The sequence below is a fragment of the Natator depressus genome, chromosome 2 (genome assembly GCF_965152275.1).
Source record: "Natator depressus isolate rNatDep1 chromosome 2, rNatDep2.hap1, whole genome shotgun sequence".
NCBI classification, from domain to species: domain Eukaryota; kingdom Metazoa; phylum Chordata; order Testudines; family Cheloniidae; genus Natator; species Natator depressus.
The window spans coordinates 28,780,522-28,796,223 of NC_134235.1; the positions used below are offsets into that span (position 1 = coordinate 28,780,522).

Below are 15,702 nucleotides of genomic sequence, written 5' to 3' on the forward strand. Positions count from 1 at the left end.
TCTCCAGGATTGTCCTGGAGTCTCCAGGAATTAAAGATTAATTTTTAATTAAAAATTAATATGTCATGTGACCGCAATTGGCAACCCTGGCTTGCAGTCAAATGTGTGCCAAGATCTGGCAAGTGAGAATGAGAAACAGAGGATGGAAGGGGATGGGGAGAAAGCACAAGTGTAACAAAATAAGTCCATGTGACTTACATAGTTGAGCTATTGTACAACTTGACTCTGCCAGATAGTTTAAATATTGTTTAATTAACTCATCTCTCCTCAACTGATGTTCAAGCAAATACTTATTGGTTGGCTGATTTCTTTTAAGTATTATAACATATGTGATCTTGTGGGTGGGATCTGCGATGGTGTTGGAGGAGTATGTGCATCACATTGATTAAAGGTTCTGTATGGTACCAAGTGTAAATGGCTATGCAAAATGATTCTTTTATTAAAACATTTACCTTCTTCTGCCCTTCTGTCCTTTTCCTTGCCAGGAGGGAAATGTCTTTTATGTCCTTACTCAAGCAACACTGGAAAGACTGGAACTTAGAGTTTTTTGAATCTACATTTGAGAAAGGTTTACAAGCTACCACAGCTGTTGGAGTAGGACGAGAAAGCTAGCACTACCTCCATAGGCTGTCTTGTACTGCTGTCAGCCAGTGTCAGCTTTGCTAGGATAGTTAGCGTTGTTCAGTTGCCCTCCAACCATATAGATGTAGTTATATCCTTTGTTTTAGGTAGGCTGTCTTCAGGTGTGTGCTGGTAGAGAGTGACAATGAGTGACCTGTTGCTGCCAAGCTGGTTGGTAACCCAAAAAGTACTGTACTTTAGTTTTTGCATGGTATTTTAAATTCAAATATGATGTGTGTAATAGTCAGCACAGGTACATCGTGTTTACTGACACACAAATATGTTCTGATTACTTGCAATTTTTAAAAATAAAGTGCTATGGACTCTCTCTCTCCATTTCAGTTGTCTTTACTGTGGTAAACGGAGGGAAATTTAATCTAATAAATTGTTCAGAAAAACACAATTCAAAAGAAAAAGTTAGCATCCAGTGCTACTATGTGTCCCACAGGTTCTTCCAGTTTGACCAAAACTGCCTCCACTGGTGAGTTAGAGGAGCATATTGCGGCTACTACTGGTGCTATTACTGTTGCTAGCACATCTGCTGATGTTACTGTATCCAGTGTTACTGCTGTCACCAACCATAGCCTTTCCGAAGAGCCGCGAGTAGAAGCTATGAATCTCAGAAAATCAATTCTGGAACCCACCACTTCCAAGGAAATGCTCTCCCTTCATCAAGCAAACATACAAAGTGCAAGAAGAAGACCAAGAAATGCTGAGCAGATAGAAAGAACTAAAGAACTTGCAGTTGTTACTCATCGAGGTATTGGATATTATTTTACTTGTGCCCATTTAGTTACAAACAGAGGTATTTCACACAAGCAAATGGTGAAAGGTCAGTTACAGAATCAGACAGTGAAACTGAGTCAAGTGGTGAAAACTAAGGGACAGGTTTTCAATCAGATTAAAACTGAAGAAAGGAATATGTGCAGTTTGGATTCTAGTGGGCAGAGGGATGGAAAAGGAACCTGTAAGAAACAGCTGTAGTACCAGAGAAAATTTGGTGTAGTTATAGAAAGGGAAAGAGACAGAGAAATGTAGGGCCTAATTATAGTTACTCTTACTCTGATTTATATTATTGGATCTTCTGATTTACACTAGTATAAGTGAGATCAGATAAAGTTTAGAAAGGGGACATAAAAATTAAACTAAACATCAATGCTATATATTTATTCAGGCATGACCAACTATGACGTTGAACAAAGGTACATTACAAGCAGCTGTGGTATCCAAAAAAAAATCTGTTGATATCCAGACCTAGGGGGAAAAAAGAAATCTATACCTGTAGTTTGGCTTTTTAAAAACATAAATATGTTGTCTCTCTGCCAAACAAAAGTTAATGAATGAAGCAGAGTGGGCAAAAGGGGAATTCAATGTCAAATAGCTTAAAATTGACATCCTCCTGTATCCAAATGACTTAGTCCATAAAGAGAAGCAGTAATAGTGAGGGATTTTTGGAATGTAAACAAAACAGTCTATTTTAGCTAAAAGGTAACTGATGCCTGAAATAATGGTTTCACAAACACACAGGGTCAAATACTCACCTGATATATTTTGGTGTAGTTCCATTTGCTTCTATGGAGCTCTAACCTGTTTGTACCAGGTTAGCCCTATAGTATCTGAAAACATTCTGCACTCTGAATCAGAGAATTTGAAATACTAGAGTGTGAGCATTGGATATACTGTTCACATGAAATGATAAAATAAATTTAATCATTAAATATAGAGAGCCACATTACACTCTTGTTTCGCATTGGTGTAAATCTGTGGTATCTTCATGGATATTCACTAGTGTAAACGTATGGAATTTGGACCAAAATAGCCATATGAAAATTTCCTTGAAAATATCTTTTGTCAGAAAAGAAAGTCGGGGGAAGGGTCACGCTTCAGCAAATAAAAAAAGGCTGTTCCAGGCCATTATAATAATGTATAGAAACACTTATTGTAGCACTCATTGAGCATAATAATTTTGAAATGATGGTGCAATCATACATATGCAATCCCTTCTATCTACAGTATGTGATCTCTTCAACAAGATACATTTTCCTTTCTGCTGCTTTCCTACTGTCTTTCCTTCTCTGAACTGTCCTTTCAGCCAGTACATCTTAAGGAGCATCTAAAACATCATGTTGTATTATTATATTAAAATATAAAATTTTCTGTTAGGAATGAACAAACTGTGTTAGAAAAAGATGAGAAAGCAACTGAAACTCTGAGATATTGTTATTTATTAAATATTTATATTAAAATAGTAACAAACAGATGGAGATAGTCTCTGCTCTAGAAAGCTACTTCACAGAGCCTAGCCCAAATCTAGTTTTATGTGCACAGAAGTTCAGATAGGCAGTTTCCTACTGTGTGTTCTTTAAAGGCTGCCATTTTCTATGTCAGCTGTTATAGTTTTATAATAGAGGAAGTTATCTTTGCAGAGTACTGTGGGTCCTTGTGCCTACGTGATGATGATTTCATTGCGGGCTCTGAATACTTCAGAAGCCTGTCCAAGTGATTCTCTATGCAGGATTGGGGGCATAGCTTGTAATATTTGTATGGTTTGCTAAATGAGCTGAAAGAAATGTAATATATGTATTTATAAATATTGTTTTATAGTATCTGAAACAAACTTAAACCTCTGAACTTTGAGGTTCACCCCTCATCACCTTCTTGACAAGTATGAAAATGTCTTTATTTTACTGAATCCAGTACATTAGTGCAACACATTTAATATGCACTTGTGGTGTATTATCTTAACATCCATGAAGTTGCCATTTGACATTTTACTTCCCACAGTCTTTTAACATGATTTTACTTTATCATACCAAAATTGTACTGTACATGTTTATGCTGTTAATGATAGTAACTGTACATACATAGTGTACACATGCCATTTTTGGTTAATGGTCAAAAGCATATGTAATATGGTAGGCACATAAAATTTGTCATAATTAGGTAACCTGCAATTTTCTTCAGTGTGGTTCAGCTCATCTCAAAGTTCTATTCAAGGTCTTGTAGAGAAAACAAGGAGATAAACCATCTTACTGCAGGTCATAAGTCAACTAGTAGCTGATGCGGTTAGGAAGAAACTTCTCTTATGGGCAGGCTGTTCCATAATTGTTCCCCATGGGGTTTCCTGTACCTTCCACTCAAATATCTGATATTGGCCACTGACAGAGATGGGTTATTCGATTTGGTGGACTACTGGTCTGGTCCTGCATGACAAATCCTATATTCCTATGAAATTCTTTAAAGTCTATAAGCAAATCAAACTGTGTGGCTCTCCTTTGATACCACATTATTGTCTGACAGACACCAAACAATGTCAGTTCCTCTTCGTATATGGTAATGTTTTCTGAATTCTTGGCTCTAACTCCAAAAGTTAAGAATTATATTCCCAAAGCCACAAAATCTATCAGTAAAATATGATCCACTCTTAGGAAGGCAAAGCATATTGTCTCTCAGAATGTTTCATTTTAACCTATGATTATGCACAGCTATACACTTTTCCCTATGGCTAGCCTATATACATTTCCCTAAGTCTAGCCTACTATTAATATTGGGATCATGGCCATCTGCTGTTTAAGCAATAATGATGGACAAGAAGAACATTTTCCTGACAGTTGATGACCAGTTAGAACTGACTCATTTGTCCCTTTCCCCATTTTATATCATTACTAGCACTTTAGTATGGTCTTAATACAACTCTCAGTATTCAAAGATTTACATATGAAACAAATCATTCACCACTGAAGTCTATGATAATTTTCCCATTGATTTCAGTGGGAGCAGGACCTTTTCAGTGTGTTGTGTTTGCCTTTGGGGTGACATTGATAATTGATTATAGATAGATAATAAGTGCCCTATCCCTTCCCTGGGCTTCAATCGTGTTGCTCACGTGCAGCCTTGCAGGATCAGGGCCTAAAACTGTAGCACGTTGTTTGTTTTTTTTTAACCATGGACTCAGGCTCAGAAAAGTTTATCTATCTCCCTTCCCACAAAACAAGAATAAAAACTCTTGCCATGAATAAGCTGTCCTCATTCAGCTTGCACATATCTTGAAACAACAAATGTCTTGTGCTAATTAGATCTTAAGCATAAAAAAGTAAATATGTGAACTGATCTATTTTCCTCAGGCATGAAAGAAATCAGGGAGAAAGTAAACCACCCATAGAAAGTAAACCACCCATTTCCTTCAGTTCTTTGTCTTTTAAAGCAATCACTGGACATCAATAAAGTAATGGACATGGGAGGCTGGACATCAATAAAGTAATCACATATGTAAAAGATACTTTATCACTGCTAGTCTTTTTCTGCTGTCCAACTGACCAATGAACAGAAAGCTCAGAGTGCGCTGGTAGCTTTAGTATTACCGGCTGTTGCTGTGATTCATGTCAACCGATGATGATGCATCTCTTTTTTGTATTGTGGGCTCCAGTAGCTGTTGTGTAATAGACCTGACACATACTCCTAGTACAGTAGTTTCTGTTGCGTTTAGAGAAAATTCATTGATTGTATGTTCTTTGTGTGAATTTTCAATATCCGGTACATTTCTTGGGGTCTCTCAGCCATTAAACCTCTTCCTTAATTTTTATACATAGTCTTCATCATTTCTATACTGATGCTGCTCTTACACACAGGGAGCAGTGAAGGGTGATTTTGAATCCTTGTTTTTTAGTGGATACTTTCCTGGTCTATCAGCATTTTCTAAAACAGAATACTTATTTTGGACACAGAGTTAGATATGGACCCAGTACCACAGACGACAAGGGAGTATTATAATTTATTTAGCAGGGAACAAGGTTGGGGCCACAGTACATGACCACTAATTTAAACTTGAAAAAAATACATGGCTCTTATTTTATGTGAATCGGACACTGTCACAACAACATAATTTTTGTCATGTGCACATGTTGATGCTTCAGTTCTTGTGTCTTTTGAGGGATGGGGAAGAGTTAACTGTTTCTTTTATGTCATGCCCCGGAAATGAGAGCTTCAGGGGGGATTTGAATGAGAAGATAGTAGAGGCTTAGTGAGCCAGGATGAAGGGAGCATACCATGGAGAGCGTTTTATCAGTGATGAACATTATGGGGCCTGATGCTCATTTACACTAATGCCACTTTACACCACCATTGTATTGTGGGCATAAATTATGTTTACAACCATTTTAAGGACACTTTTTACTGCCAGAGCAGCGTCAAGAGGCCTTAAGATAAAATCCTGGTTCCTACTGAAGTCAATGGGAGTTTTGCCACAGTGTGAGCAATTCATAAAAGCTGTCCTCTCTTTGTTCACAGATAAAGGCATAAGGTTAATTTGAAATCATTTTGATTAAACAATGGAGAATAATGATGAATAATCCCTGTCAGAGTGTGAAAAATATATACAGTAGAAATAAAGTAGTGAGCGTTCTGTTTTGGAAGGTTAAAAGTTGAACTACATGTTTACAGCAAATCATCTGCAACACACCTTTGGGCATCCTTTTCCTCCCCAGAGACAGCAGGACTACCCCAAGAAGAGGCATATGTCCCAGAGGAGGAGGCATTCGGGTCTTGGGTTTGGTCAGGTGACATGCCCTTGCCTGAAGCTCCCCAAACACCCATTTTGACTCCTTTTGTCCAAAGCAGTGGTCCAGTCATCACTCCCTTTACCCCACCTCTTTTCGGGGACAGGCTGGCTCACTTTTCAATGTTGGGGGCTCAGTAACAACTGACAGCTGAATCCTAAGCGCCATCAGATTGGGCTGTGTTGCCCAGTTCCTCTCCACTCCTCCCTTCCAGTCCCTCTTCATGGACCCCTCCCATGAGATACTGCTCCTCAAGCAGGTCCAATCTCTGCTGGTTTGGGGAGTGGTGGAGGAAGTTCCACTAAAGTACTGGGGTAAAGGGTTTTAGTCCTAGTACTTTCCGGTTTCCAAATCCAAAGGAAGGGTAAGACTCATTCTTGACCTTTGCAACTTCAACAAATATATCTGGTACATGAGGTTCCGAATGGTCACCCGGTAATGATCTTCCCTGCATTATCTCAGAATGACTGGTTTCATGCACTGGACCTCCAGAACACCTATTTTCATGTGGCAATTTTGCCAAGCCACTGAAAATACCTCTGGTTTGTTATGGCAGAGCTCCACTTTCAGTACATGGTCCTTCCACTTCGTCATTCTGCCTCCAGGGTTTTTACCAAGTATATGGTTGTGGTGATGGCTTATCTCAAGAAGAAGGAAATTTATATTTTTCTGTGTCTGGATGACTGGCTGCTGAGGCCCAAGTTCAGAAAGGAAGTTCTTTCTCATGTACATGCTACACTCTGCTTACTCCACTGTCAGGGTGTCATCCTAAACACCAGAAAGTCAACTTTGGTTCCCACTCAGAAAATTGAGTTCACTGAGGACCTCATAGACTCTACAAGTTTGAGAGCATTTTGCTGACCAACCGTTTTCAGGCGATTCACCACCTTTGTCTCAGTCTGCTGTCTCAGCCTTCCATGACAGTTTGCATGTTCCTGAGGCTCTTGGGCCACATGTGCACTTGCACACAGGTGGTCCAGTTTGTAAGATTGCTTCTTTTCCAGTTCAAATATGTCTCAGGACAGTGTATGATCCGACTCTTTACCCCTTGGACAGATTGGTCCATCTCCCTCCACTTGGCCTGGACTCTTTGCATTGGTAGTCCCTTCTGGAAACAGTATGTCAAGGTGTTCCCTTTATCCAACCCCTACCCCTGACCTGTTGTCACTGATGCCTCCCTGATCAGCTGAGGAGCACATCTGGGGTTGCTGAAGGTTCAGGGTGTGTGGTTGAAGAAGGAGGCCTCGCTGCATATCAATGTGCTGGAGCTTTGGGCCATCTACCATGTTTGTCACACCTTTGTGAACCACATCAGGGGCTCAGGGTTCACATACTTATTGACAATACTACCGCAATGTATTATATGAACAGGCGGGGGGTGGGGGGGAGGGGCACACCCAGGGTGCTCTGTCAAGAGGCAATCAGGTTGTGGCAGTTATGCAACAAGGAGAGTATCACCCCACTGCCTGGTCATTTGTCTGGGTCCCAGAATCATCTAGCATACCATCTCAGCAGGCATTTTTCCCTGAGACACAAGTGGTCCCTGCAGGCAAGCGTCCTGCAAGTCACCTTTGCAGTTAGGTGCATTCTGATTATCGACGTGTTTGCAACAAGAGACAACAGGAAATGCTGTTTCTTCTACTCCTAAGGGGGCATCAGTCCAGGCTCCCTGACTGACTCCTTGCCATAAAAGGGCAATCGGCCCTTTTATATGCTTTTCTTCCAATCCCAATCATTCCACAGATCATCCTCAAGCTGAAAGTAAATTGGGCCAGGCTCCTCATTGCTCTGGCATGAGGCAGTGTTGGTTATCTTCTCACACTGTCAATTAAGCCTCCAATATCCCTTGATCTCCATCCCAACCTGCTCTCACAGAATCATGGCCACACTTTGCATCCCACACGCAGCTCCCAGTATCTCACTGAGTGGCTACTCCATGGTTAAATGAGAAGGAACAGCGATGTTTGGTGGCTGTTCAACCGATCCTACTCGGAAGTTGAAAATCCTCGGTCAGGATGGCCTATTCAGCAAAATGGAAGCATTTTTCACTGTGGTCATTGGCCCAAAGAGTTGAGCCAACATTGGCCAGTATCCAAGACATGTTGAAGTATTTGCTGCACCTTCAGTGGTCACTTAGATCATTGTGGGGGCATCTAGCAGTGATCTCACCCTTTCATCCACCCATTCATGGAAGATCAGTGTTTCCCGGTACCATGGTGGCTAGATTCTTGAAAGGAATTCTTCGTATCCATCCGCCAGTACAGGAACCAGTTCCCTTGTGGAACCTTAAAACCATCTTGGAGGCCCTGATTGGACCCCGCTTGAGCCTCTGGCATTCTGTCCATTTTCTCTCATGTCAGAAAACTGCATTCCTTGTGGTGATAACATCTGCAAGAAGAGTGTGTGAATTGCAGGCTTTGATGGCTTCCTTATGTGCCATTCTCCAAAGACAATGTGATGTTGGGTCCAAACCCAAAATTTGCATTTAAAATGGTCTTTCAGTGTCTCTTAAACCAGGCAGTATATTTGCCTGTATTTTTTCCTAAGCCACAATCATTCCTGGAGGAGCAGCATCTTCACACATAGTCTGACATACAATGTCTAGCCTTTTTTCTGGACAGAAGTGAACTTTTTTGGGACTCCCCTCATCTGTTTGTGATGTACGCAGACCATACAAAGGGACAGGCTCTCTCCTCACAAGCATTCTCCTAAATCAAGACTGCATACGATACAGCTTCGGCTATGGCTCCTCTATGGGTGGGAGCCCTTTCTAGGAGAGTGCTACATCAATAGCATTTCTAAGTGATGTCTCAATATTGGATATTTTCAGGGCTACCACACTGTCATCAATACATATTTTACAAACCATTATGCTAAGATAATTATGTGACCCCTCCCACCATATTATCTAAACACCTCACAATCTTTTTAATGCACTTATCTTCACAGCAGTGATCTCTGAGGTAGGGCAGTGTTTTTTGTCTCCATTTTACAGAGGGGGAACTGAAGCACAGAGAGACTAAATAACTGCCTAAGGTCACAGAGGAAATCTGCAGTAGAGCAAGGAATTGAACCTAGATCTCCAAAATGCCCTAACTCCTGGCCCATCCTTCCCCCTTCAAGTCAATGTGTGTTGTATTTGTCCTTAATTGCAAAAACTCTTGCACTTCCTCTGCATTCTTTTGGGGAATTCCTTGAGTACCTTCAAATACTAAGGTAAAGTTATTTAGATATCTAAGCCAATTGGCAAGTTTTAAGAGGGATCACTATGCCAAAATCACATGATCATACATTATAAATGATGCTATCTAAAGTCATTAAACAGGTCCCTGTTACCCACAATCTCAAGAATTGAAGAAGCTATCCTTTGCTGACCTCATCAGTCAAAGAAATAAAGGGAACTAAGCCATTTGGGTAGTTCACAAGTACTCCTGTTCTTTTTGCGGATACAGACTAACACGGCTGCTACTCTGAAATCAGATATTCAGTCCACCTAGCAGACAAATTTGGGTTGTTGGAGTGGAAGTGCAGTCCAACCTTATATACGCATATGTTTATGAAAAATCCTTACTTCAGAAGTCTCATTGACTTTGAGACCAAACAGAAGCAGCCATATAGAGTGAACAGCTGACCAGCCCAGAACATCTTCTAGAATCTTCATTGTATATGTTTGACAGTTGTCGTGGTGCCAGCATAATGCTATGGCACGTAATGATTACTTTTCAGAATAGCATTAGAGGGTGGTGGTGTTTTGTTCTAAACATTCTTTAATGATTACATATTATGAAGATGTCCTGTAGTGGCTCAAGAGTGTGAGTACCAACCTCAGAGCAGACTGTTAAGAAGCAGGGCATCAACCCAAATTGGTTGTGAGTTTTGTACTTCGATTTCACCAGCCAATTATCAAGTAAAAACTCCGCAGGCACTATAACAGCCTTAACATGAAGTTACAGACAGTCCCCTGAGGTACTTTGATCTGACCTGCCACCCAACTAAGATTTCCTTTGTGATAGTTGGTCCCTGACACCAATAATCACATGAATATTCAGGTTACTCCCAATCCAAAAGGACCGGACACTTACCCCAAGTCAGTTGCACTTTAGATCTTACACTAAAGACATCACTTATAGCCAGGCCTATAATAAACTATCTAAAGAATTATTAACTAAGAAGAAAAAAATCATAGTTATTTACAAGGTTATAGCAGGTAACATACACACACAAATGAGTTACAGTTGTAGGTTCCAAAAGATGATAGAAACTGCTGTAATATGGAAGCTCCATATGTCCTTCAGGGCTAACCCAGGCTAAGCAGCATAGAAATCTTGCCCTCCCAAAGTCCAAATAGCATAGAGGTACAGTTTTTTTCTTTTCAGGGATTTTTATTCCCTTCACCCTAGAGTTCAAGCTGATGGGATGAGTTCACATGCACATCTCCACTTCACCGGGGTGGGGGAGGAATGCAATTAACAAAGTGCTCTTTGATGTTCCACAATGGTTTATTTAGTTTAAATTGGACTTTCTTTGTGGGCAGGACTTAATACCATCTGTAAGAAGCCAGCATTTTACATTAATTAATGCTTCTTTCCTGTTTCATGACTTACACAATTACAGAGAATTGCAATGCAAGCACTTAATATCACCTTTTATGTAGGCACCGATGTTATAGGTGAGATTAATACATGCACAAGCATGTTGTGAAGTCTAAAAACATTTTTATAACTCTAATACTATTTTTACAACACTAACACATGAGTGAGGCAGATGGGTTTTAGCTATGTATTTATCAGTGTTCAGCTGAGGCCTAGCGGCCCTGGCATGAGCTGGCACCTGCTCTGCCAGCATCACATATATTTCTTGAGAGTTCTTTTCTAAGTAATAGTAAAAGTGTCCACTGCTTTAGACTGCATATTTAATTACTTGCAATGACACATTATTAGAGATAGATAAATATGCTGATAGAGAAACTTGTGTTGGTTTCCCCCCACATTCATTGTGGGAATGTTATGTCAACTGCTGTTAGGCAGCCTTGGTGACTGCCTTTTTCAAATATGAATTGTGGTTATTTTTTAAATCAAATTATTCCTGTATACAGCACTGTTGACTGTATTCTGCATACTGGTTCCTTATAGTATATTTATTTTCTTGACTGTAATTTCTACAATATATTTTAGTGTTCTGTGTTTTATTACGTATATTTGCTTCTATAGTTGCTGTGTATTTTTTGACATATGATGGCTTTATTTTCCATCTTTAATACATATTCTATTTTCTTTACCATAGGATTTTGTTGTAACTCAAATATTTTATTATAATATATAATTATAATCAGTGAATAATAATTTACCATTAATTTAACTATATCTTATAGAAAAAACACATAAACACAAAGGCATCTTAATCATTCTCTGTTTCCTTCATTTTAAAAGTTTTTCCCATTTGGAGAGAGATTTCATGCACCTGTGATGGAGAATATCAGTAGATTCAGTAAAAGCTTTCAAATTGTTCAAAATCTTGTAAACATGCCACATAATCGATATATGTTTCTTCATCACCTTTTGCACAGTACTGTGCCTATATATAAAATCTATACATGAAATTCTTCATTGTGTATGTTCAGACACAGATTTGGATCTATCATTTTTGTATATTTTATAATCATATTAATCTCTATCATAAATCTGCTCTGTATATTAGTTATGACTTCCACCTGAGGCAGTAAACTATGTACACATCAACAGCTTTTTTTCTTTTTTTTTTGCTTGAAGAGGTAGAAAGTGGGAATGTTCGTAATATACTGTTTTGTTGACAACTACAGGAGAGTGATATTCATTACAGTTCCAATTCTGCTCCATATAGGTCACATTTTTCAACAGAGGATAGAGAACAAAGTGTTTTGTTTTTTTCTTTTGAAGTGACTCATTTAGTGTACATTTAACTCAAATAAAAAGCCAAAAAAGATATTTAAAATTGCATATAAAATCACATATAGCATATGCCATGTCATTCAGACTTATTTTCTGAAAGTTTTCATAGTTAGCTTTAGTCTTGCGATATGAGAGTATATATGCTTAAAACTGCTCAATTAAAATATCTGCATTATATTAAAAACAGGAGACAAAATAAGTTACATTTTAACATTTAAATGTAACACATGTTGTGTATAGACTTACATCTTTACGTTTTGCTTCATTGAAGCATAAAATAACGTACATTGAGTTATCAGAGCATTTCACTTTATGGAAGGAAGTTTACATCCATTCTCATTTGCATTTTATTCCATTATGAATAAAACTGTTTGCCTAAGGGGGAAAAAAACTATAAAGTAGCCTCTAGTCAGCAAAATTATAAGGCATGCAAATAATTTTCCCCCCTCATTCTATCTATTCAACATAATTACATTAGTGAATGGCACCTTGATTTGGACAACTATATGTTGTTTTTTGCACAGAGGTAATGAAAAGGGTATAACTTTTTTATATATATAATTTATTTGTATGCCATCATATGATCAGTGGGAAAAGCACAGACATATTCATTTATGGAATCTAACTTTGAATAAGCAGAAGGAGTTGCTTTAGGCAGAAATCTTCTTTACTCTGTCATGAATTAGGCAATTTCCCACATGGGGCATTTGCCTAAATGAAGAACAGGAGTCACAAGTGTGGGGGGAGGGACAAGAAAGAGTACTCTCCCAAGCTTTATGCACAACCTAAATCCAGTCCATTTCAAACACCAAAATGTAATGGCCGTAAGGGTATATCTATGCTGCAATTAAACACCTGCAGGGTCCCAGACCATGGGCTCCAGCCTGACTACAAACATCTACACCTCAGTTAAACAGATCTATAGCCCAATCCCCGTCAGCTGACAGGGGTGAGCCACAGGTGTTTAATTGCAGTGTAGTCATATCCTCAGAGTAGATTGCACTCCTCTTCATAGTCTGATTGTCCCTTTTCTTAATGGCAGGTGTTGTTAAGCAGCAAAATAGTCAACTATTGGGACTTAAACTCTGAAGGCTGATGATTATTTAACAGTGAGAGTAATTAACCATTGAAACAATTTACCAAGGGTCGTGATGCATTCTCCGTTACTGACCATTTTTAAATCAAGATTGGATGTTTTAAAAGATATGCTCTAGGAATATTGTTGGGAGAGTTCTAAGCCCTGTGTTAAAATGGAGGTCAGACAAGTTGACCACCATGGTCCCTTCTGGCCTTGGGACCTATGAATCTGAGAGTTATCATCCGTTTGCAAAGAATAGTGACAATAGTTCACATCTCCTACTGATATTTTTTTCAGGCTGTAAAACAACTCAGGCAGACATTGCTGCATCAATTTATGTGTGGCTCACAGTCATGATATTTTCACAACCATTAGGGTTAGAGCTAATTGTTCTATGGCAGCCTCCAAAAATCTGTTAGCTGACTGAGCCACTATGAGTGGGCCTAAGTGGTTCCCATACTCTTATCTCCTTAGAACTCTCTCAAAATCCTTCAGCAATTAGTGGGTTATTATGGTAGAGTTTCTATGTATGTTAGACTCCTTCTCCCTTTCCTCTTTAGGAATCATGACACCATCTCCCGTAGTGGTGTTACTTCAAAATCTTGGTGTAATGAGAAAATATATTTGGAGTGGAAGATCATGCCCCTAGATCATCATAAAAAGGGATCACAGCTGCCTCTATGATAGCATCCTTTATATTCCCTTTCCTCCATGGTGGCCTCTCAATTGGTCCTGGGAATTGCTTGGAAAAAGAGGACATGAAGCAAACAAGCTGGGAGAGCAGTTGATGAGCTGAGAATGAGGGTGGAGGGCCATGAACATTGCTTCCCCTTCAAACTTATGATGATTCCTAAGAAGAAGATAATTACAGCCTCAAACTTTGTCTGCATACAGCCTCCTCTGCAGCAGAGATCTCCCTAAAGGGTGTCCCTAGGCAAGCATGTCTAGCAGGAGTTCATGGTAGCTGGATTTCAATGAGGCCGTGGTGCTAGAAATAGGTGGTTTGCCAGGGGCACAGAGCTAGTGAGGTAGTACAGGACCTCCCATTTATCTCCCAGCATTTGTTCCATGGCCTAACCTGTGGCGTAGCACCTGTAACCCTGGTAGGCATTTGTTTTTTTCCTCAGGGATGCTAATCACTTACAAATTCGTTAAAGTAAACAGGTTTCAGAGTAGCAGCCGTGTTAGTCTGTGTTCGCAAAAAGAAAAGGAGTACTTGCGGCACCTTAGAGACTAACAAATTTATTTGAGCATAAGCTCTTGATGAAGTGAGCTGTAGCTCACGAAAGCTTATGCTCAAATAAATTTGTTAGTCTCTAAGGTGCCACAAGTACTCCTTTTCTTTTAAAATAAACAGTGTACCCCACCCTTCTCAGGAGTTTAGTATTATGTATTTACAATACATCATTTAAGGATTTGTTTTTAAAATTTAATCTTCTGATGCATTCCTCCTTCTCCACTGTCTGGGTTGCAGGTGGGTATGACTTGAGAGAGGCTTGAGGGGAATGGAAAATGAAAGTAAAAGTGTTTTGGGTTCTGCCTGTATCCATCCTCAGGGAAACAAGTGGCCTGTATCTCCATTGCCTTGCACCTTGCATAGTCATTTACACCGGGGAAAGCGAGTGTAAAGGGGCATTATCCTAATCTGGTAGCATCCTGCACTCACTTTGCACTGGTGTAAATACACATGGTGCAGGGCAACAGAGAACCATGCCCAAACACTTGTCATGAATTTTTAGAGAATTATAGTCTCTCTGCCTCTATTTGAATATTCCTACTACTACAGTATTGTAGGAGCAAACTCTCCCCTCGTTTAGAAATGTATAACTCCTTTTGACTTCACCATCTCAATGAACTCAACATTTATCTATGTCCATTTTTTTTAAAAGCTGTGGTAAGCTACATTTATAGTAAATTTGGACTCCATTAGATTATTGTGCCCATACCTGCAAAGTCAAGGTTGCTGTGGAACTTGACAGATTCCAGTTTTCCTTTTAGAGTAGATGGACTCAAAGGACAATTTTAAAATAAGGAACATAATTCTGTCATTTTTCCTGTGCTTTTACATTAAAAAAATTACAATTCCACATGAAATACTAGAGAGACAGGGTGGGAGAAGTAATATCTTTTATTGAATCAACTTCTGTTGATGAGACAGACAAGCTTTTGAGATTACACAGAGCTCTTCTTCAGGTCTGGAAAACTAATTCAAAGTGTCACTACTAAATACAAGGTTTGAACAGGATGTTTAGCATAAGTAGTTAACACTCTGTTCATATCTTGTATTTAGTAGTGACACTACTATTTAGTAGTTAATAGGGCCATTAGACCTGAATATCTACAAAACGCATTAGATTGGGATCACAGCTGTCTGTATTTGGTATTTGTTTATACAAATACTATACAAGTCATAATCTTGACTGGGAGACTGGAACATTTAGCTTAAAATACTGGCATTGACACTGACTCCTGTGGCCTTGGACATGTCACTTTTCCTTTCTTCATTCCTTATCTGTAAATA

General features: G+C 39.2%; 1 protein-coding gene across 1 annotated transcript in view; it reads left to right on the plus strand.

Moving 5' to 3' along the window:
- CSMD3 (CUB and Sushi multiple domains 3) overlaps positions 1-15,702 on the plus strand; it is a 1,169,988-nt gene that overhangs the window by 414,749 nt on the left and 739,537 nt on the right. Inside the window, exon 7 of the mRNA XM_074943928.1 lies at positions 1,070-1,381. Within this exon, the coding sequence (XP_074800029.1) occupies positions 1,070-1,381 (312 nt within the window). The remainder of the gene's footprint in view (positions 1-1,069; positions 1,382-15,702) is intronic.